Genomic DNA, 23,209 nt, shown 5'->3' with positions numbered 1-23,209 from the left:
TGTTTTATTTCAATTGCAAAAGACAAATAAATCATTGCACTAGAGCTACCAAAACAAATACTAGGAATCTTGATTAAGATAACATGATGAGTAATATACCTAAGCAATTGAAGATGCATGGATGTTTGACTTTTCTTCTTGCTGAGGAGGATACCGCAAGTTTAACTCTGGGATGTGAGAAATTTTGGCCCAATCCTCACCCGTTTCTCTCTCGCATCTTTGCAGTAAGATGGGACACTTCTCAACTTTTAGCCTTCGCAAAGAAGTTAGCCTACCCATTCCTTCGGGCAGCGATGTCAAACTGGAGCATCCACCAATTTCAAGCACTTGAAGTGATGTGCAGTTGTGGATCCCCTCTGGTATGGCCGTCAAGTTTTCACAATTTGAAATCTCAAGCTTTTGCAGAGTAGTCAAGTGTTGAAGCCCCTGGGAGAGACACTAATTTTGGAAGATGTGTAAACTCCAAAGAGATGAGGCTCTTAAGGCCTTGCCATTGCATCCCATCCTCATCATTGGCTAGCTCAAGTTCGCGGCAATTACAAAGATGCAGGTATTGGAGGGCAGTGAATTGTTGTATACCTGGGGAGAGAGACTTTAATCTATTGCAGTTCAATATCGTTAAAGACTCGAGAGAATTGAGGTCCTCTGGTAGAATTTCGAGATCTGCAATGGAATTCAATTTTATGTACTTCAATTTTGAGAGAGGAGTGGATGAAGAGGAGGCTATTGCTATTGATGTTGGGCTTTGCAGTGCTGCCATATTCATCATCATTGTTTGTTGCAATGGCTTCAAGCTCGCATTCCACAGGACCAACTCTCCTTCAAGATGTGGAAACATTGCCATGGAAGTCAACATAGGGCAATTCCAGATTTGTAATGTTGAAAGATGAGGAAATGAAGGGAATGAATGATGCTCCATCATCGATATTACTGCAGTTGTTTGAACGGAATTATCATTATCACCATTGATGTCCTCAGAAGAATGCCGCCTCCACCACCCCTTGAGATTAGGACAAAGATCAATTTTGATTTCCTTCAAGGATGGAAAAAATGGTATTGGTGCCGATGAAGAAGAAGAGAACTCATTACTATCACCACCATTTGATATGTACTGCAAAGTATCCAACATTGTAAAAGAAAGATACTTGAGAGAAGGCAATTGACTCAATGGTGGCAGATATTGGCATTTCTTACACATCCATAATTCAAATCTAACAAGATTTGTGAGTAACAAAAGCCAACTCGAAAGCCTTGAACCCGGATAGTTTACTAAGGAAAGTTGTTTCAGATTTGGGTGCGGTTGGAAGCCTTCCAATAACATTTCATCATCAACATTAACATTCAAATCATTGACATCTCTTTGAGTATTCCACCATAAATGCAAAGAATGAAGATGTTGGTTCTCCTTTAAATTTGCAGCCTTATATTTCGACGCAACATCTTTCTCATGTCTCAAATCTCTAATGACCAACTCTCCTGCCAGCTTATTTAGTTTGTTTAGTTCTTTTAACTCACCGCTATGCTTGGAAAGAGAACCCGTGTGGACCACAAATCTTGATAGAGTATGAAGATTAGTTAGTTGCCCCAATCCACGTGGCATATAAGTCAAAGAACAACATCCATCTATCTCAAGATGTCTGAGGTTGACTAATCTTTCAATGCATCTCGGAAATTTTTCTAAGTTCCAACAATTAGAGAGTTTTAGTGTTTGCAAATTCTGTAATTTGGTTATAGAATTGGGCAACTTCTTGATATTGCTGTTTTCAGAAAGATCAAGATATTTTATATGCTTCAACTTACCAATGGAGCTTGGCACAAAATCAAGATTTTTTAGATGCATATCCAACACACGCAACAATTTAAAACTTGAAAAAATTGCATCACAGTCAATCTCAGCCCCAAAGCCTTGGCCACCGAGGTAAAGAAATGTTCGTATCCTACTTGCTTTACACAATGAAGAAATATGTGTATCATTACCAACAAATGATACATGATGAGTTTTCTTATCAATGTTTCTCCCCTTAACATCAAATGAGGTGATCAATGATCCTGCCACTGATATGGCAAGATCATGCATGAGGTCATGTATTTTGCATCGAATTCTGTTACCAAACTCATCTATTTCAGCCTCTTGAAAAAATGATCTCCAAAGCAAATCCATAAAATACTCATGACCAACATCTTCCAAGGATCGGTCTTGATCTGATAACTGGACAAACCCTTGTGCTATCCAAAGTTTAATCAGTGTTGATCTATCAATCTTGTAATCTTTTGGAAACAAACTACAATAAGCAAAGCAATGCTTCAAATGTGAAGGAAGTTGATCATAACTCAGTTTTAGAGTTGGTAAAATGTCATTTTCTTTTTGAGATATATTCGAGAGTTCATTGTTCTTAAAAGACAACCACTCTAATTCAAGATTTTTGGAGCGTAGTAAACTTCCAATTGTCTTTATGGCGAGAGGGACACCTAAACACTTTTCTAGGATCTCCCTCTCAATTGCTACAATGCTTGAATTCTTTGGCTCTAGCCCTTTCCCAAATGCCATCTGCTTAAATAAAGACCATGAAGCAGGTTTGTCTAAACCCCTTAAGGAATATGATTGAACTGTGCCGGTAATCCTTGCAACGCTTTCATTGCGGGTAGTTACTAATATTCTACTGCCTCTTGTACCACCCATCAATAGTCTTTTCAAGCCAAACCATTTTTCATAATCCTCATTCCACACATCATCCAACACGAGTAAGTATTTCTTTCCATCGATTTTTTCTTTAAGATAACCCATCAATGTATCCATTTCAACAATTTCTGATTTCCTCTTTGTTGCAGATTCTAAGTTTCAAAAATATTTTTAACATCAAAGGTATTAGAAACACATACCCACATTTTTAGTTGAAAATGCTTTTGGACTACCTCATCATTGAATATGAGTTGAGCAAGTGTAGTCTTTCCTAATCCACCAATACCAACAATTGGGAGGATGGAAACATCCTCTTCAACGTCGGAGGCTATCAGACGGTCTATAACTGCCTTCTTATCAAGCTCTCGACCAATAACCTCTTCCGCAGGTACAAAAGAGTGAGTGTTATCCCTCTCCCTTTTCCCGACTTGTGTCTCCACATGGCGTTCCTCCAACTGGAATCTCTCCCTACTTGCATCAATGGTGTCTAACCTCTCTCTAATCACCTTGATCTTATGGCCCATTCCTAGACGATAAACAAGCTGATTTGATTTGGAAAAGAAAATGCGTACCTTTTTTGCCTTCTTATCAACGGTCATTATTTCCCTTCGTAGAGCTTCAGTGGAAATAGCATCCAGCAAGTCATCCGCATCATAAATGGCATCATCTAGCTTTCCGAGCCAATCTCTGACTCCACGGTTCCCTTCAGCCTGCTTCTCCTCTGCATCCAGAAGCACAGCTTTGATTGTTGAAACTGTGTTCATCAGGCTTTGAAGCTCATCTTCAACACCCCATAGCAGTCCGATCTCTTTGGCGGCCAGTGAGCCCAAGGTCTGAATGATTCGCTCAACAGTGCCAAAGAGAAGCCGTTCTGCCATTTCTTGAATGTGAATGAAGGAATGCTCAAAAGCTTTCTTGAAGATATGTTTGGTGTGAGTAGGAAGGGTTATCCGTCGCCAATATATGTCTGCAAACTGCATTCACACCAAATCAAATCCTCAAGAATCATTTCTTAAAAGGTAAAATTAGTCCACATTTTCTCCCGAAAGAAATGCTCGAATCGCTCCGGAAAAACCTTATACTATCGTGACATGCGACTTTTACGCTGCGCTGTCTGCCATTTTTCTATTGAAGAAGTCAAACCTCTAGCACCATTTTCAATTCAATGATTTAAAGCCTTGTTCCCTGAACCCTTCCCGTGAAACCTCACCGATCTTTCCAGCTTGATTCTTTCAAAGTCAATGCATGATGACGTATTGATTGTATTCGACGCTTCTACGTACATTTTACATTTAAGACTTTTTTGATACTACTGGGCAATGCATGCTTAGGCTTCCATGACGATTGATGATCGTCCGTCAACGGGAGGATTTTGTATTTTTTTTTTTTTTTTTGGGAGAGAATCGTGATCTTTAATGACTACTTTGAAGGAATTTTAACCTCCAAAATACAATAAACTGTATTCTAAAACAATATTTAACTCGATGATTTTTATTAATAGTTCGACTTTAAATAGAGAAACAATAGACTACCGTTTACATAATAAACCAATTCTTTCAAAAAAAAAAAAAAAAAGTAAATCAATAAGAATTCAATTTATTCACTTCAATGGAAAAATATCTAGAGCTGGTAAAGCTCTAAACAACAAGAGCAGATTGCTTTAGGGTAACAACATCATAAATAATGTCAGGAATCTCTTCTATCCATATTTTCTCCTCGAGCTCCTTAAGCGCGGCCTTCGCTAATCCATGAGCAGCCCCGTTTGCCGTTCGTTTTACATGCCCGATCTCCAAACTTCGAAAAGCCTTTAGTGCTTCAAGAGTATCTCCAGCAATCTGCCTATATAAACCAATTAAGTCTTGACTTCTAAGGCTAAGACGATTTTAATTAGAAAAGAATCGAACTCTTTATTATTGGACTCTAATACAACACGGGACAATATCAAATAATTATTATCACATCATTCCCTTTCCTTAACAATTTCCTTGTTCCCAAGAAAAATTCTAAAACTAATCTAAATGAAATCCAATTAACAAATAATAAATAAATAAAAACTGCACAAGCCATGGCTCAGGACATGTTTTTCAACTCTAGTTGCCTTGCAGTTTCCTTTCTTTTAAAATCTATAGGTCTCAACTCACTCACACCAACTTAATTTTTTATCTCCTACTATTACTGAATCTTTGATTTTGTGCATAAAATGTCTTCCAAATGCATATATTGTTTATGGAGGAGTCATTTTGTGAGGTAATTTTCCTTGTGAGTTGTGACTGTTCATGACAAGGAAAAACACATTTTACTCCTATGTGGTTAGGCCTTAAAAACACAAAACCTCCGTAAGTTTTATATATGCAAGTACTTCTAAATGTCATTTTTATGCCTCTATTTTGTCCCTCCAAAATTAATGTGATGTTTAAAATTATCATTTGATCAAAATCTAATAGTGATTTCAAAGCCACATCAATTTTAGAATGACACAAAAAGGATTGACATAAGGACTTCTAGCATTACTCATTTTAGGCGTAATTTTTAACCCCTGATAGTCATGTTCAAAGAGTGAAATTAACATATAAGCTACACATTACCTCTTAACCAATCAGAAATTGCCATGTCATTGAATTTTTTTTCTCACTTTTTCTTAAATTTATCACTTAAGTCATTCATAATAATAATAAATAATAATAAAAAATAAAAAAACTAAAATCCAGTAAATTATTAGTAGGATATATTTTTTCACTGAAAAAGAAAAAGAAAACCAATTTGGCTATACATGATGAGAGTGTGGGTGAAGGTCTAGCATTAATTCATGATGTGGCATAATGGAACTAGTTATAGGCTAAACACATTAACACACAGGTTTGCTTCTCCTTGACAATTTTCCTTTTCTCTACTAATTGGAGCAGAGTTTAAGTAAAAAGCTGGTGCATATTGTCTGAGCTGCTTTGCCATGGTTTCTTTGTTGATTTTCAGGTATTCCTTCTCCCAAATTGTATAGCAGTCATTTTAATCCTCTTGTGAATTGCTTGATGTCATCCATGGCCTCCCACTGGCTTCTGATGAAGGGCAAGGAAAACCAGAGTAATTTTTTCACTCATCACTGCCAATCTCTTTGGATACATCTTGATGCAGTACGACTTAGTGGGCTGCAGCGAAGAACAACAATAAAGCAACAGATATATAATTATAGATCTTGAGTCTATCAATGATTTGAGAATTCTTCTCAAAATATAGTCTATCTATGATTTCAAGGAAAAATATGAAAAAAAACTCACCCATGAGTAATTCTTATTCAACAAAATTAATAATAAACAACAATTGTCTTTCTCTGGAGCCTACAAGCATATATGTATAGCCCAAAACCCTAAACCTAATAAAATATGACATAAATACCCCCAAAACCCTAAATCTAATAAAATAACGAAATAAAGACTCTTAAAACCCTAACCCTACTAAAACAACAACATAAAGTCGACTAGAAAATAATAAAATGCAGAAAAGTAACATAAGCCTCCCATGTGCGCTTGAGCACAATTATAGGTGCGATCGAGCGCAGGTGGGCGCTCGATCGCAGTACCAGAGGGTGTGCGAACGGGATCTGATCTGCATGATTCTCCCCAGGTTGGAGAGAATTCGTCCTTGAATTCGGCCGGTACTTTCCATGGTCCTTCGGATGTCCAAACAACTCATTCCACTCGCCCTTTCTCAAGATCAAGACAAGGCAACACCCCAAAATAAACGTGACGCTTCTCATCATCGAAATACCTTGATGGTTGTCATGAAAGCCCCATACACCATTTGGCAATACTTAAGATTTGTCGTTCTTCGTTCGTTCCTTCTCCCTTCCATGTGCCATGAAGATACTCAAGAATGAATTAGTCGTAGTTGCCCTTGTGAATAAATAATTCTCCTCAACCGCATAGATCTCACCACAATCATTATTAGAAGAATTTAAAATACTTTCAACCCCAAGGAAATCAACATAATCAACCCCTTCATCATTATAATGAGACATTTCACCTGAAAGGTCTTCATCAACCTCTTTATAATTGCCGATGTCACCCGTGGGCTCTTCCTCTTCCAATTGATCATCTTTGAGGTAGAGGCCGCCAAACATGAGAGAAAAACCATCTTCTTCGTACCCTTCCTCTTGGTCATCTTCTTCGGGGTAGAGGCCGCCAAACATGGAAGAAAATCCGTCCTCTTCAATCTCGTCCTTTAGGTCATATGCCAAAGGTCCTTCAATCGGTTCTTCCTTATTGACATTGTCATCATAGGTAGGTGGGGAATCCCAATCCACAAATCCTTACGAAGAATCTACAACATCTTCATGTCTAAACTCTTCATCAATGAATTCGGATTCCTGAAACTCTTCATCTATAGATTCTTTTTTCTCCTCCACAAAATATGGATTCGGTTTATGGATTTGTGGTTGGAAAGTAGGGGTCCAATTGGCCTGTTGTGGACTATTCGCCTCACTCCATGTTTCCCTAAATACCTCTTTTTTTGTATAAATTTTCTTTTTTCCTTGTCACAGCCATAGACCCTTGTCTCCAATTTTGTGACTTTTGGCCCATGGTATAACTATAGGGCAAGAAAGCAACTCGCATATATTTCAATAGTTTCTCCCAACTATTGATCTTCAATTTGCCTTGCCGCATCCTAGTTTTCTTTAGTTGTTGCCACCACGCACCAACTCTTCCCCGAAATGTGCGTACCACCAAAGAGACTCGTTATTCATTGGGCACCCCGTTGAATTCAAGAACCTCTTCAACAGCCAACACCCAATCCAAAAATTCTTCAGGTTCTAAATCCCCGTCGAATTCCAGAATATTGAGTTTGAATCTACTCACCCACCGATTGGCATGAGCTTGTGCAAGGTGCTGACGTCCGTGCGTTCGACGCTCTGCAAACGGGTTTCTAGATCTGTTCTCATATTGACCACACAAGTTAGATAATTGGGTAGTGAGGTCTTCAATTTGATCCCTCATAGCCCTAAATCGATCCTCCGTGTGTTGCCAATGTTCAGCGATAGATTTGCCTTCTACCTCCGCGAATCACGGTCTTGGTTGGCGACGACAACTGTTCGGCCCACCACTCATGTGCCACAAGCCAATTGCCGGTTGCCCCTGAACAACAATAAAGCAGCGGATATGTAATTCTAGATCTTGAGTTTATCAATGATTTGAGAATTCTTCTCAAAATATAGAGTCTATCTTATTCACCTATGAGTAATTCTTATTCAACAAAATCAATAATAAACAACAACTGTATTTTTCTGGAGGCTACAAGCATATATTTATAGCCCAAAATCCTAAACCTAATAAACTATGACATAAATACTACCAAAACCCTAAGCCTAATAAACTAACGAAATAAAGACTCTTAAAACCTTAACCCTACTAAAGCAACAACATAAAGTCGGCTAGAAAATAATAAAATGCAGAAAAGTAACATAAGCCTCCCATGTGCGCTCAAGCACAATTACAAGTGCAATCAAGTGCAGGTGGGCACTCGATCGCAAGATCAATCGCAGTACCAGGGGGTGTGCGAACGGGATCTGATCTGCATCACATCTCCTTGTGGTACTGTCACTTCATTCTCAAATGACTTGCTAATTTGAAAGATCATCAAGTGTTAAGAATGATCAATAGTCAAGATTAAGGAAATAGGCATTCCACTTATCAACAAACCATTATCCTGTTTTGGAAAATGACCTTTGCATTCATAAGCAAATCAAGTATTCTTTCTAGGCTACCAAATGAACCGGAAGAGAGAGTAGTGAATATTTGCAGGCTTCATTACCTTAGTTTCAGTATCAAGAAAACCTACCAATATACATAAAGAATTAAGCAAATCACCAAATTGCAAATAAATAGCTGAAAGCACTAGCTAAATCAAATATTTGAACTAGTTTGATTTACTACATCCACACAAGTATGCAAAGTAAACTCCAATGTAATTAACAAATAACTCCAAAAACAACAGCTCCTCAACAACCTTTATATTTCATACCATGTCGTAGATGAGTCAGAAGTACTACCAAAAAATGACCCTCTAATTTCAGCAAAGATGACAAATTTTGTAGAGGTTTCCTTGCTACCTCCTCAGTTTTCAACCATAACTGCAAGTATAGATGCCTTTAATATTTGGAAATTGATATTTTGAATGAAAGTAGAGGACCATGGGAGAGAGAGACAGAGAGAAAAACAAATATAAAACCTGCAAATGCTAATCAGCACATTAAATCAGCCTGATTGCTCTTCTAGTACTGTAAATGTACCTTTGGAAGGTGACGTGCCACTGTTCATATGTCACCAGTTGGTGACGTGTGATCAGTGCCACACGTCACTAACCCATTTGCAGTATCATATTTTTTTGCTGTTTCAAAAATGTCACTAACCACACGTCACAAATGGATAGTCATTAAACAATGAATTTTTTACAATACTGTAAAGTAAGGTGGGAGCAAAAATCAAAGAAAGATTGTCTTGATTCAAACTAAAGCAACCAAAGTCCCAACTGAAAAATATATACTTATACAATTATTAATGGGTCTATTGTGATAAGACCACTTAAGAACAAACTAAAAAACATCTCACTCACTACCATCGTTTTAGAGCTATCAAAACAAATAGCAAGCCCTGTGAAAATCTTACATATAAAATCGAAAGATAAGTAAAGAAAAACTATTGTAAAATGGAGCTTAAAAATTAAACACTATGACAATACATCGACACCATTATCAACAACCATTAACTACGACAACCCTATCATTTTTTCGCTCACAAAAGCTGAAAAACAAGACAATTAAACAAAAATCTAAGAAAACCAAACAAGAGAATAAATTTGGATACCAATTCCCATGTAGGGGCCAATCCTCCTGCACAGTACAACTCACACACCATGGTGTAGAGGTGGGCAAAGATCTTGATGAGCAGAATTCTGGGACAACGATGAATTGAATTGACTCAATCCCAGGGACAACGACTTTACTTATTGTCTTTTGTTTGAGATGACAGCAATGAGGTGGTTGGAAGAGCAAGAACAAAGGATAATTGTTTGTCTCGATATGTGAAGAATCAGCACCGTAGATTTTTGAATATGCTACAAATCCTCTGTTTCTTCTGTGCTTCAATGGGTTCTGCTGCTTCTGCATCTAAAATTTAAAAACCAAGAAATATTGAGAGAGAGAGAGAGAAAAATGAAGAAAATCAATGTGAAGTCAATTTCCATGAAGAATTCAGATAAAATGATAAGTAATATACCTAAATAATCCAAGATGCATGGATGTTTGACTTTTCCTTTTGCTGAGGCGGATACCGCAAGTCTAACTTTGGGATGTGAGAAATCTTAGCCCAATCCTCACCCACTTCTCTCTCGCATCTTTGCAATAAGATGGGACACCTTTCAACTTTTAGCCTCTGCAAAGACCTTAGCCTACGCATTCCTTCGGGTAGTGATGTCAAACTGGAACATCCACCAATTTCAAGCACTTGAAGTGATATGCATTTATACATCCACTTTGGCATAGCCATCAAGTTTTCACAATTTGAAATCTCAAGCCTTTGTAGAGTTGCCCCATGTTGAAGCCCCAACGGGAGAGACACCAATTTGGGAAGTCTTGAGAAGCTGAGAGAGAAGAGGCTCGTAAGGCTTTGCCATTGCATCCCATCCTCATCATTGGCTAGCTCGAGCTCAAGACAATTAAAAAGAACTAGCTCCTGAAGGGCGGTGAGATGTTGTGTACCTGGGGAGAGAGAATTTAATCTATTGCAGTTCCATATCGTTAAAGACTTGAGAGAAGTGAGGTTCTGCAACCACTTTGGCAGAGTTTTTAGGTCCGCAATGGAATTCAGTTTTATATACTTCAATTTTGAGAGAGGAGTGGATGAGAAGGAGGCTATTGATGTTGACATTGGGCTTCGCCGTGCTGCCATATTCATCATCATTGTTTGTTGCAATGGCTTCAAGCTAGTGATTTCTAGGACCAACTCTTCTTCAAGATATGGAAACATTAGCATGGAAGTCAACATAGGGCAATTCCATTTCCATAATATTGAAAGACGAGGAAAGGAAGTGAGTAAACGATGATTCGTTATCCTCCACCACCCCTTGAGATTAGGGCAATCACATAGCCGGATTTCCTTGAGGGATGGGAAAAATGCTACCAGTGCCGATGAAGAAGAAGATGACTCGTTACTATCTAATATGTACTCCATTTCATCCAATTGCTCAAGAACAAGATACTTGAGAGAAGGCAATCGACTCAATGATGGCAGATATTGGCATTTCGTGCACATCCATAATTCAAATCTAACAAGATTTGTGAGTGACAAAAGCCAACTAGGAAGCCTTGAACCCCCATAGTTTCCTAAATGAAGCTGTTTCAGATTTGGGTGTGGTTGGAAGCCTTCCAATGACATTTCATCCTCAACGACATCAGAAACACTTCCTTCATAACTCCACCATAAATGCAAAGCATGAAGATGTTGTTTCTCCTTTAGATTTGCAACCTCATATTCTGACGCAACACCTTCCACATGTCTCCGATTTTCAATCGGTAACTTTCCTCTCAAGTTATTTAGTCTATTTAGTTCTTTTAACCCACTACTATGCCCAGAGAGAGGATCCCAGTTGACCACAAATCTTAGTAACGTCTGAAGATTAGTCAATTTCCCTAATCCACATGGCATATAAGTAAAAGCAAGGCATCCATCTATCTCAAGATGCCTGAGGTTCACTAATTTTTCAATGTCTCTCGGCAATTCTTCTAGTAAAGCACAATAGGAGAGTCTTAATGTTTGCAAATTTTGCAATCTCGTTATAGAATTGGGCAACTTCTTGATCATGAAGTTCCCAGAAAGATCAAGATATCGTAAATGCTTCAACTTACCGATAGAGCTTGGGACAAAATCAATATTAATTGTTTTATGCATATCCAGCACACGCAACAACTTAAAACTTGAAAAAATTGCATCACAATCAATCTCAGCCCCAAAGTAATCGCCATCGAGGCAAAGAAATGTGCGTATCCTACTTGCTTTACACAACGATTTTGAAATAGATAAAATATCTATATCATAACCAACTGATGCATGACGAATTTTCTCATCAATGTTTCTTTCCTTATCATCTAAGGTGGTGATCGACGCTCCTGCCACGGTTATGGCAAGATCATGCATGAGGTCATGTATTTTGCATTGAATTATGTTACCAAATTCATCCATTTCAGCTTCTTGAAAGAATGATCTCCAAAGTAAATCCATAAAATATTCATTACCAACATCTTCCAAGCATCAGTTTTGATCTGATAATTTGACGAACCCTTGTGCTATCCAAAGCTTAATCAGTGTTGATCTATCAATCTTGTAATCTTTTGGAAGCAAACTACAATAAGCAAAACAATGCTTCAAATGTGAAGGAAGTTGATCATAACTCAGCTTTAGAGTTGGTAAGATGTCATTTTCTTTCTGAGACATTTTTGAGAGTTCATTATTCTTAAAAGACAACCACTCTGTTTCTGGATTTTTAGAGTGTAGTAAACTTGCGATTGTCCTTATGGCTAGAGGGACACCTAAACACTTCTCTAGGATCTCCCTCCCAATTGCAACAATTCTTGAATTCTCTGGCTCTTGTCCTTTCTCAAATGCTATCTGCTTAAATAAAGACCATGACGCGTCTTCATCTAAACCCCTTAAGGAATATGATTGAATTGTCCCAGTAATCCTTGCAACGCTTTCATTGCGTGTAGTCACTAATATTATGCTTCCTCTTGATCCACCCATCAACAATTCTTTCAAGCGAGACCATTTTTCATGATCCTCATTCCACACATCATCCAACACAAGTAAGTATGTCTTTCCATCGATCTTTTCTTTAAGATGACCTATCAGTGTGTCCATTTCAATTGTTTCTAGTTTCTTCTTTGTTGTAGATTCCAAGATCTTTTCAACAATATTTTTAACATGGAAGGTATCGGAGACACACACCCACATTTTTAGCTCAAAATGCTTTTCAATTTTCTCATCATTGAATATGAGTTGAGCCACTGTAGTCTTTCCTAATCCACCGATGCCAACAATTGGAAGGATTGAAATGTTCTCTTCAACGTTGGAGTCCACCAGACAGTCTATAACTGCGTTCTTATCATTCTTTCGACCAATAACTTTTTCCGCACGTACAAAAGAATGAGTGTTATCTCTCTCCCTATTCCTAACTTGTGTCTCTGCATAGCGCACCTTGAAGTGGAAATCCCTAGCAGCTGCAGTAATGGCATCTAACCTCTCTCTTATCATCTTAATCTTATGGCCCATTTTATGACGATGGGCAAGCTGGTTTGATTTGGAAAAGAAAATGTGTACCTTTTTCGCCTTCTTATCATGAGTCATTATTTCCCTTCGTAGAGCTTCAGTGGAAATAGCATCCAGCAAGTCATCCGCATCATAAATGGCATCATCTAGCTTTCCGAGCCAATCTCTGACTCCATGGTTCCCTGCAGCTTGTTTCTCCTCTGCATCCAGAAGCACAGCTTTGACTGTTGAAACGGTGTTCATCATGCTTTGAAGCTCATCTTTGACACCCCAGAGCAGTCCGATCTCTTTGCCAGCCAGGGAGCCCAAAGTCTGAATGATTCCCTCCACAACACCGAAGAGAAGTCGTTCTGCTATGAATGCTCAAAAGTCAAGCTCTCTTGAAAATATGTTTGGTGTGAGTAGGAAGGGTTAGGCGTCGCCAACATATGTCTGCAAACTGCAACTCTATTCAACTCTTCCACACCAAATCAAATAATCAAGAATTATTTTTTTGTCGTTTGTAAAATCAGTCTACATTTTCTTTGGAAAGAAATGTTTAAATCGCACCGGGAAAACCTTAAATTAGTGTGACACGCGAGCGGTGCCTAACGTACCCTTTTTCTATTGGAGAAGTCAAACCTCGAGCATTATTTTCAATTCAATGATTTGTTGCATGATGATATATTTAAAATTTGCAGGCTGTCACGTTGGATTTAAAATTTGTTTTTAGCAGTTTTGTTCCTTTAAACCTCCCGGATCTTTACCTTGATTCTTTCAAAGTCAATGCATGATGATGTATTCAACTCTCTTTTCTTTTTGGTTTTGGAGGGGCCAAAATTAAAAAATAATAATAATAATAATAATAAATGTGTTATTAGGGGAGAGAGAAAAATAAAGAGATCAACCGGCATTGTATCACAATAAAAGAAGAATTTGTATTTTTGTCTTTTGTATTCTTTTGAAGAATAATCTCTATTGAGTGATAATGAGATCTAGGTGTATTAGAGTTTTGCGTCTAACTAATTTCTTCTCCACTATATTTTTGTACTTCATCTTTCATAGTGAATTTCTTCATGATCGCATCTGCCAGTGGACGTACCTCACATTGAGGGAACCACTTAAATTTTGGTGTTATTTTGTGTGTTTTTGTTCTCGTCTTAATTATCGTAATTTTAATTGTGTTTTTTTTGCACAACACAATAAAAAAATTATACTTAACAATCACACTTGAAGCTGCTCCAAATTATATATATATAGCGTTTCTTCAATCTCTTTATTTTCTTTTCTTTTGAGTCTTTACTACGTGAAAGGGTGATGTAGAGCAAAGTGTGCTTGAAAGTTCATGAGAAAGATTGGAGTAGATATAACTATGAATGGGCCACAGGGAGTCATGCCAACTAGAGGAGTTAAGACGAGAGCACAGACTCGTACAAATGAGCTATCAAGACAATTGCAAGGACCACCGTTTGATAGCCCGTCCGAACGGGCCACTCTCGGGAGTTCTCCATAGTAATTCCCGAGGCATCTGTTCAATGCCTCATTCGAAAGCCACTCGAACAGCCAACATTAGAAATTCCCCAAAGTAATTCCCGAGACGTCCGTTCGATAGCTGTTCGAAGGCCATTCAAACACCTATGTTATATTTCAGTTTACGTACTTAAATGTCAGTTTTATTTTGTGACCATCTAAACGAAGGTATGTTCCATTCGAACGGCCATCGTAGAGTTGTTAACTGACTTAATTTCTATTGCTACTAGAGTTAGGAGTTTGGGGGTCTATAAATACATGCTTATAACCTCTAGAACCTAACTTTTGATTATTAGTCAGTTTTTATCAATAAGAAAGTTCAGAGTTAAGTTTCTTCATATTTTTCCTTCAAGCCCTAAATAGACTTTAGCGTTTTGAGAAAATTTCTTAGATTCTTGATAGACTCGAGGTTTTAAGCAATATTGTTCATTCTCTTGCAATGATTAAATAACATTTATACCCTTAAATTTTTTATAAAAATTTTAAAGTTACCCTTGTGACCCATTTTTTTAAAAAAATAAAAATAAAAAATCAAAGATATTTTGGTATTTTTATCAATTTTCGATAAAGTTGATGCTTAAAATTGGTATTTTTATCAATTTTGGAATATACTATATTGTATCAAATTAAAAATTTATGAGTGAAATTGAAAGTTTTTTAAATTTGAAGAATCTTCTCAATTTCTCTCTCTCTTTTTTTTTTTTAAAACAAAAACTAATTTAATCATAAAGTTATATAATACTTTATTAAAAATAAAAACAAATTTTCAGGATCACATCATTCTAATTCAATCGTATATGGCAGTAATATTAGTGTTTTGTTAATAATATCATGTATCCTTTCTTTATTATCGCTGGTCTGCAATTGAACCAATAAAATGGTTCCCTCTAACGACATATCAAAACCAAACCAACCGGGCGCAAATGCAATTGTTTAGCAATGTATGAGCAATCCTTAAAAGTGGCAGTGATCGGAGCCGGCATGGCTGGCCTACTCACCGCACGTGAGCTCAAAAGAGAAGGCCACCGGGTCATTGTCTTCGAGAAAAGCATTAGCCTTGGTGGCACCTGGGTCTATGACCCACGCGTCGAAACCAACGCTTTGGGTCTAGACCCGGCTCGCCAGATTGTCCATAGCAGCATGTACCGCTCGCTCCGGGTCAACCTTCCGAGGCGGCTCATGGGCTTCTTGGATTACCCATTTTCGCTGAAAGAGGGTGGGGATCCGCGAGAGTTTCCGGGTCACGAGGAGGTGCTCCGGTACCTTGAAGATTTTGCCCGGGATTTCCGGTTGGTTGAGTTGATACGGTTCGGGCACGAGGTGGTCCGGGTTGAACAAGTCAATGAAGTGAGTCACGAATGGGTGGTTGAGTCGAGGACTCGGGGAAGTGAGTCAGAGATGGAGGGGGAGGTGTTTGAGGCCGTGGCGGTGTGTAATGGTCACCACACCGAGCCAAGAATTGCTGAGTTTCCAGGTATCTTTATTTCTACTTTTATTTGCTTTTTTTAATGTTACTGGTATTTTTATTTTTATTTTTTATTTTTATCTTATAATTATTCAACAATATTAATCTGACAATTTTAATTAACTTTTGGATTTTGTTTTGGTAATGCCAAATATTATCATTCTATTTAACATTTATTTAATATCGCTAGCATGGATCACGTCACTATTGTTAAATGAATATTTGATAGAATTATAATATCTAACGTTTCTCTTTTATTTTTTTAACAATTACCGATCAAATGATTGGTTAGACTCTCATGTCAGTATTGTAAAATAATTATATGATAAAAATGTGATTTCTAGCCTGAGTAGTACTACATCTTACACTTGTAAAACAATATATTGTAAAAGAGTTGCACCATGTCTCCTTTGAACTTAAACATTAACCTTGAGAAATATTTTGTGATACATGAGTTAGGCAAAATGGTTTTTTGTATTATGTTACAGGCATGGATATTTGGCCAGGAATGCAAGTACACAGTCACAACTATCGAACTCCTGAGCCATTTCAGAACCAAGTATGTAAATGTTAGTGCTTTTATTTTTCCATCATCAAAAATTTCCCTACTTGTAAAACATGAATTAGCTTGATGCTGTATTATTCTATGCCAACATCTTAACCTTTTTGCCTAGAAACACAGTCTGTACTCTAATAGCCATATTTATATGCTAGTGATAATGCAATGGAAAATAAGGGCTTTTGAAGGAATGATTTACAATCTATTTTACAAAAAACAGGGTTGATGTATAGTTTTAGTCATCATTTTTAAAGACATTAATTGGGCATCATCTGTGTGCAAGCTGATGCATGCTAGGGTGCCTGAATAAATTGTGCTGCAAATTTATTGGATAAATTGTGCCTGAAGATATGGCTGAACTACTCTTACACTCTGTATTGATGCTTGCATACAATTGGAAAGGATGGACTCTTGCACAGGTCTAGGCATCACATGTATTTAATTTCCAAACACTCTATCCTATTGAAATTTTAGAAATCTAGGAACAGATCTTTCTAGGCACTGGGACTCTCATATAGATCTTGCATACCCCCATTCCATGTCCTGGCATATCTAGACATTGGCGCCTATTACATTCTGAAGTGGCCATTTAAAATAGCTTTTCTTGATATGTTCTTAACATTTGCTTCTTCCACACCAGTCTGTACTGCTCTAGGCATTGACCTTGCAATTTCATGGCTTCACTCTAATACAAACTTTACCTAAAAATGAGAATTTTAGAATTGTTAAAATATTAATTAACTAATTAAATTTAGCATTTCTTATGAGCTTATGTTTTTGAGACAAATAGTGATTTAACATGGTATGAGAGTAAAGATCTTGAGTTCGAACTTTGACTCCATAGTTTATCCCCCTCCTCTCCCCTTTTCAGTTAATATTCCGCTTGTTTAGCTTCACTGGTGAGGGAGAATTTGAGCCTACCTGTGATGAGAGTATTAAAATATTAATTAAATAATTGAGTTTTAGCTTAAGCTTTTAAGATAATTGGTTATTTAACAAGAATCGTTAGTTTGAGGTATAACCTTATTCATCTTGTCTGCTTGTTGCTGGTTGCATACTGCAAAATCACATGAATTGCTCCTTGCTTCTTAATTTTAATTTCATTCCTGTAATGGCAACTTGTTTCTAGCACTTTTTCTTAAGAGCTGTAATGCTATCATGATTGACAGATTGTGGTGTTAATTGGAAATGGACCTAGTGCACACGACATCTTGAGAGAGATCTCCTCTGTTGCAAAAGAAGTTCATCAAGCCTTGCGAGCCTCGGATGTGCATTTTAAAAAGTTGGAAAATCGCAATAATATCTGGCAGCATTCAGTGGTTTTGTGTTCTCTCGACTGGAAAATGCTATTTCTAGCACCTTTGATATCAGAAATTCTAATGGGTAGTAACTTCTGCAGATAAAATGTGCTAATGAAGATGGTAAAGTAGTATTTCAAGATGGATCATTTGTTTATGCAGATGCCATCATCCATTGTACTGGGTAATTGCCATAAATCTGATTTCATAGCCTCTGCTTTATTCTCTTTATCTTATTAGATCAATTAGCAACTTTTGTTTGCCCATTCCTGAGCTATTATTCTCCTCCTGCAGGTTCAAGTATCATTTCCCCTTTTTAAGAACAAATGGAATAGTGAGCGTGGATGACAACTGTGTTGGACCTCTGTATAAACATGTTTTTCCACCATGCTTGGCTCCTTGGCTTTCTTTTGTAGGACTTCCTTACAGGGTACGCTATTACATATTATATATTTCGAAGTTGATGAATTCAAAAGTGAGTTTTCTAGTAAAAAGATAAATGGTTCTTGAAACAATGGGTTGTTTGGCAGATTTTGTAGATTGTTATATTACTGTTATATGACTAAGACGACGTCAACTATTGGTTTATTCCTTTTTTACTAGCCCTTTATGATCTAAGTGCTGATTTTCCTTATCATGTCATCTAAGTTGTGTGACAGTAGAAGTGGTTCCGATAGTATCTGTTTGGTCGCCATAGAGACAAGAAGATGAATGTCAGTTTTCCAAGTTTTCTTTTGGGATTCTAACTTGCCTAGTCTTGCAACTTTGGGGGTGTTTGTTAAATCCCACCGCACTGTTCATTATCCCACCACACTATTCATTTCATTTTTTCCAAAAAAAAACAAATATTCTTACTTTTATATCAAATCATTCACTTTTTATATCACATCATTTACTTTTTTTTACTATTCAAATAAAAAAATCACTACAAAACAAAATTTTTTACTTTCCAATACCACTTTTTCATTTTTCCATACCAATCTTTATTTTTATTTTTTTTATTCATTTTATCTATGAACAGTGCGGTGGGTAATAAATAGTGCTGTGGGGTTTAACAAACACCCCTTTCATAGCCATCAAAGAATAGGTTTTTATATCTTGTTTAGAAGATGATATTCAATTTCAACAGGTATCTCCATTATTTCTTACTCCTCCATCTGTTAGGTTGATTAAGGATATGATACTTCATTGTGCAATCAGGCTGCTCCCACTTTAATAATTGAGTTACAGTCCCGATGGGTGGCAAAAGTTTTAGCTGGCAAGTTGGCACTGCCAAGTGAAGAAGAGATGGCATCATCTGTGGAAGAACTCTACCAGCACATGAAGGAGAGTGGATTGCCAAAGCACCACACTCATCAGCTTCAGCAGAACAAGGTTTTAGGGTCTCATATTCAATCATTTTTCTTTCTTCTCAGACATTTCTTATTGACTTAATTTGTTTCTTTTGTCGCAGTTTGATTACGAAAACTGGCTAGTCACTCAATTGAGATTACCACCCCTGGAGGAGTGGAGAGAAGAGATGTATTTCCATGCGTTGAAGAAGATTACTTCACATGATGATGATGAATATCGGGACACCTGGGATGTCATAGGTGGATGTAAGGATACTACAGCATGCTAAAGGCCAGTTCTTTGTAAAGGTGATAGAGATTAATATGAAGTTTATTATCTCTATCTCTTTTCTTTTTTTCTTTTTTCTTTGTTTTTTTCTCCTCTTTTTCTTCTTTCATGGGTCACACTGACCCAAAAAGATAGGTTATAGTTATTTAAGTAGTAACTTATTAAGCCTTCACACAGGTAATAGGATCCGCTCTATTTCAAGTGAAATTGAGTAAGTTATTTTATGGTTGAGATTTAGTGTCAGGTGATAAATTTGTTAGCAAGTCATTCAAAAAGTTTAAATAATGTGGCATCATTTACATTGTTAGATGAAACAACATTAAATCCTAACCATGTAATAGCTAATCTCAATATCAAGCAAAATGAAGTGGATGATCAAATATTTGAGGAGTTAAATGTCATTTTTTATAATAACTTGGCTTTCTTCTTGATTGAATAAGACTATTTATATGGGATCTGAGCATTTATATTGAAGATTGTTTACACTGCCTATCCACATCTTCGTAAGTGTTAAAAAACGAACAAACTAAATTATATATTATCCATTATATTTAATATCAACTTTAGAGAATAAGAGCAATATTTTAGATCAATCTTTTGATAATTATGAATAGCCCATGTAACCACTAGTTGCCTACGGCTTCTCCATCCTCCATTTCACCAGAGATTGACCAGCAAACTCAACAAGAACTCTTGAAAGATGAAGGATATTAATGATATTTAGCAAATAATTCATTTTCTACAATCGAATGAATACAATTGGGTTCATCATAAAACCCCAATGGGAGAGAGCAATCAAAAGAAGCCCGGCCTATACCAGTATATATACCACATTTTTATCCCACAAATATCTCACGATACTGATATGATAATCACAACCAACTCTAGAATATTTATTTACTTTTAACGATGACCGATAGAGTCTTGAGACTGGCACATCAACATTGTAAAATAGTGATGAAATAAAAATATAGTTTTTAGCCTTACTATTAGACTAAAGATGCTCCTGACTATGGGAAAATATCAATTGGTACTCTGTTTATATATATATGCATATTTCTATTGGAAATTGATTGCATTTAACTCCCCATTATTTTCATTCTCAGTAAATAAAGAAAAATATCAGTAAAAAGGGAAATCACAAGAGAATGAAAAAACACCAAAAACAAAACCCCCTTTGATTAAAACCAAGCATCAATATGTATTAGGTTTACAATAAGCCGAGCCCATCTAACCCACCTTTCAACCGAAAAAGTTCTTAGGACTTGGATAAATCAATCATTCACATGTCAAAATACAATAATAAGAGGCTATAATTTACACCCTAAAAGAAGAAAAGTCCTAAAAAAGAGTCTTAGGAAGATCAGGAGCATCAATAATGTTGATTCCAACACCCAGCTAACAAAACAAAAGGTTGCCTGATATGCAGTTTCTGCGTTTACTTGACAAAGTAGCCAAACAGGACGCCAAGCAGACCAACCAGCACCACAATAAATAGAGAGAGGCCACCAGCACGACTTTTGCTGATTTCTTTTCTCAGCAGATCCTGTCAAATATAGTTATGACATTATTATGACAAAATTTATTGAAAGAAAAGACTGAGAAAAGCAAATTTGTAGAAGAACAAATTTCTTTTCCATTTTACTTCTGCATAAACTTTCAATCAAGAATGCATGTTTCATTGCAAGCCTCAAGCCCCAAAAGAGGGCTTATCAAACAGTTAATATAGGGCCTTCTATTGAAATCAGTTAATTTGCGCAACTAACAAGACAAATCACATAGAATCACTAGGTAACATTGGACGTGAGCAATACGATTATGAAATTATTGAAAAACCACGGGAGCGTAAAAGATAATTGATACTATATAATGTACAAACAAAACCGATACCAGTTCCTGATGTAGTTTCTGATTTCGTTGCAAAGCAGAAGCTTTCTCCTCGGTCAAGTTGGAAATCATAGACCACTCCTGAAGAAAAATACATTGTACACAAAAATACAAGGTAATCAATCAATGGTATTGGAGGAGAATTGACAATAATCAAGCATAGAAACAGAAAAGCATAAAACAAACTTTAATTAAAACAAAAGATATTCACAAGAAGATAATTAACAACAGGGCCAGCTGCGTGTTTGAACCTTAGCAATAACTTTTTCAAGATAGATAGTACATAATGCCTAATCCATGGTACCCCTTATCCTATCCATTACTCAACTTACGTAAGAAATTGTACTTTTAATTATTGCAGTCTGGGGACCTAACATCTCGCAACGTAAAGGATTTATATAAGGTGTAAGACAAAAAACTGTCACAGAATTAGTGAGTTCCTGACACTATTGAGTTTGTCTTTGACCACATCTTACAAGCAACCTAAATTCCAGAACAAATTTAACATGAGTTTTGTCTGTATCTTGTTGTCGCTATAAGACAGCTGGCTAAGATTAGAAATGACCTATTATAGGCAAAAGCTAAGAGCATGGGGTCTAAAAGCTAATGTGTTTTTCATTGATACAGTAAAAGCTAAATCATCCAGGCACAACTGTGACTTTCATTTATTAAATTCTTGTATTTGAGTAATAATCTCTCTTTTTCCTATGATAAGAGGTCTATAAGCCTATTCCAAGTATGAAAACTTGATCTAAATTAACTGAAATCATATTAGCCACTGCAGAAGTATGAAAAAACAACCATCGGTGTTATATTATATGGATATACTCCCAATAATTATCTGCGCAACAACCGAGAAGCAACCCCCACTACGATTTCTCCAATGATCAGCATTTATAATTTGACCTGACTTGAAGCAGGAATGGAGGAGGGGTTACTAAGACACCACTTCCTAGAGCACAAAATGAATAGCTTTTAAGGAGGACACCCACAGAGAAAGCCCAGGCTATTACCCCAATCCTAGAGTAGTAGATGCTTTGCCAATAGTAGCTCCTGACTATAATAACAACTCTTCGAGTAGCATGTCATTTAACTATACCAATGGTTCCAATGCCCACCTGCTGGGTCCATTAAATTCCACGACCTCCAATTTTGAATTTTCCTAACATGCAATATTTAGATGACAGAGTCATCACCAGCTGTCTTTATAAATTTGTACTTGATTCAAGTGTCACACCTAATCCCTCAAAATCAGTTATACTATAATGTTAATTGCAGGCATAAAGTACATATTTTTGAGGTTGTCAAAACTGGAACACATAGACATGCATGATTAAGAAAAAAAACACACTGAGCCTATGACTTAGTTGTTGAAGAATAGAAATTGCAAGACAACTATGCCTTACAAGGACATCTGGTACCACCATTACTACCTCCTCAATAGCAGCTTCTGCCACATTGTCTCAATAATTAAGGTCATCATATGTTAAATTCATACAGCAAACTTGAAGAAAATATCAAACTCACCATGTTTGCCCTGAAAAAATTATAGCTATCAACATAATAAAGTGACAATCAACCATAAAGAAAAAAGTGAAAAAGAAAAAAACTGAAGCATCAACAACTTTTCATTGGTTCTTACTGGCAGAAAATTTCATGAAGCTCTCCAATCTATGTTTCCGTAAACTTTTTTTTGATAAATAATCGAAACTTTATTAAAAGCATAAATCGCCCCCAAGTAAACATGAGGTATACAAGAGAAGCCACCTAGCTAGTAGAAGCAAAAAGAACCAAAAAATCATGATAGGTAATCACCAAAGGAAAAACAAATGCAGTTGTCTAAAGATACAGGGTGTTGGAAAATAAAGATTTAATCTCTTC

The 23,209-nt window shown here is 36.7% G+C and overlaps 2 protein-coding genes, 1 long non-coding RNA gene and 1 pseudogene across 3 annotated transcripts; 1 reads left to right on the top strand and 3 right to left on the bottom strand.

Annotated features, from left to right (window-relative positions):
• Window positions 1–391: 391 nt before the first annotated feature.
• LOC132171908 (putative disease resistance protein RGA4) lies at window positions 392–3,558 on the bottom strand (annotated as a pseudogene).
• An 8,418-nt stretch (window positions 3,559–11,976) lies between these two features.
• LOC132171882 (putative disease resistance protein RGA4) lies at window positions 11,977–13,236 on the bottom strand. The gene has a single exon (XM_059583298.1). The coding sequence runs from the start codon at window positions 13,234–13,236 to the stop codon at window positions 11,977–11,979; it is 1,260 nt and encodes a 419-aa protein (XP_059439281.1).
• Window positions 13,237–15,386: 2,150 nt separating this feature from the next.
• On the top strand, window positions 15,387–19,751 carry LOC132165666 (flavin-containing monooxygenase FMO GS-OX-like 4). Its single transcript, XM_059576324.1, has 7 exons — window positions 15,387–15,973; window positions 16,453–16,523; window positions 17,693–17,842; window positions 17,923–18,005; window positions 18,116–18,251; window positions 19,022–19,195; window positions 19,275–19,751. The coding sequence occupies exons 1-7, from the start codon at window positions 15,439–15,441 to the stop codon at window positions 19,440–19,442; spliced, it is 1,317 nt and encodes a 438-aa protein (XP_059432307.1). The 5' UTR covers window positions 15,387–15,438; the 3' UTR covers window positions 19,443–19,751.
• Window positions 19,752–20,593: 842 nt separating this feature from the next.
• LOC132180803 (uncharacterized) lies at window positions 20,594–23,203 on the bottom strand. Its single transcript, XR_009440195.1, has 2 exons — window positions 21,332–23,203; window positions 20,594–20,987 (listed from the first exon to the last, which is right to left on the bottom strand). It is a non-coding gene; the product is annotated as an uncharacterized LOC132180803 (long non-coding RNA).
• Between the last annotated feature and the right edge of the window lie 6 nt (window positions 23,204–23,209).

The sequence above is a fragment of the Corylus avellana genome, chromosome ca1, assembly GCF_901000735.1.
Source record: "Corylus avellana chromosome ca1, CavTom2PMs-1.0".
Classification (NCBI taxonomy): Eukaryota; Viridiplantae; Streptophyta; class Magnoliopsida; order Fagales; family Betulaceae; genus Corylus; species Corylus avellana.
The sequence above is the reverse complement of the archived record's forward strand: the minus strand, read 5'-3'. Positions and strand labels throughout refer to the sequence as shown.

What these genes read in the sequence shown, in the direction of transcription:
- LOC132171882 (XM_059583298.1), bottom strand. Translation starts at nt 13,236, where the DNA reads ATGATGAACACCGTTTCAACAGTCAAAGCTGTGCTTCTGGATGCAGAG.
- LOC132165666 (XM_059576324.1), top strand. Translation starts at nt 15,439, where the DNA reads ATGTATGAGCAATCCTTAAAAGTGGCAGTGATCGGAGCCGGCATGGCT. An exon ending in AAGAATTGCTGAGTTTCCAG is followed by an intron (nt 15,974 to 16,452) that starts GTATCTTTATTT and finishes ATTATGTTACAG; the next exon opens with GCATGGATATTTGGCCAGGA. An exon ending in GCCATCATCCATTGTACTGG is followed by an intron (nt 18,006 to 18,115) that starts GTAATTGCCATA and finishes CTCCTCCTGCAG; the next exon opens with GTTCAAGTATCATTTCCCCT.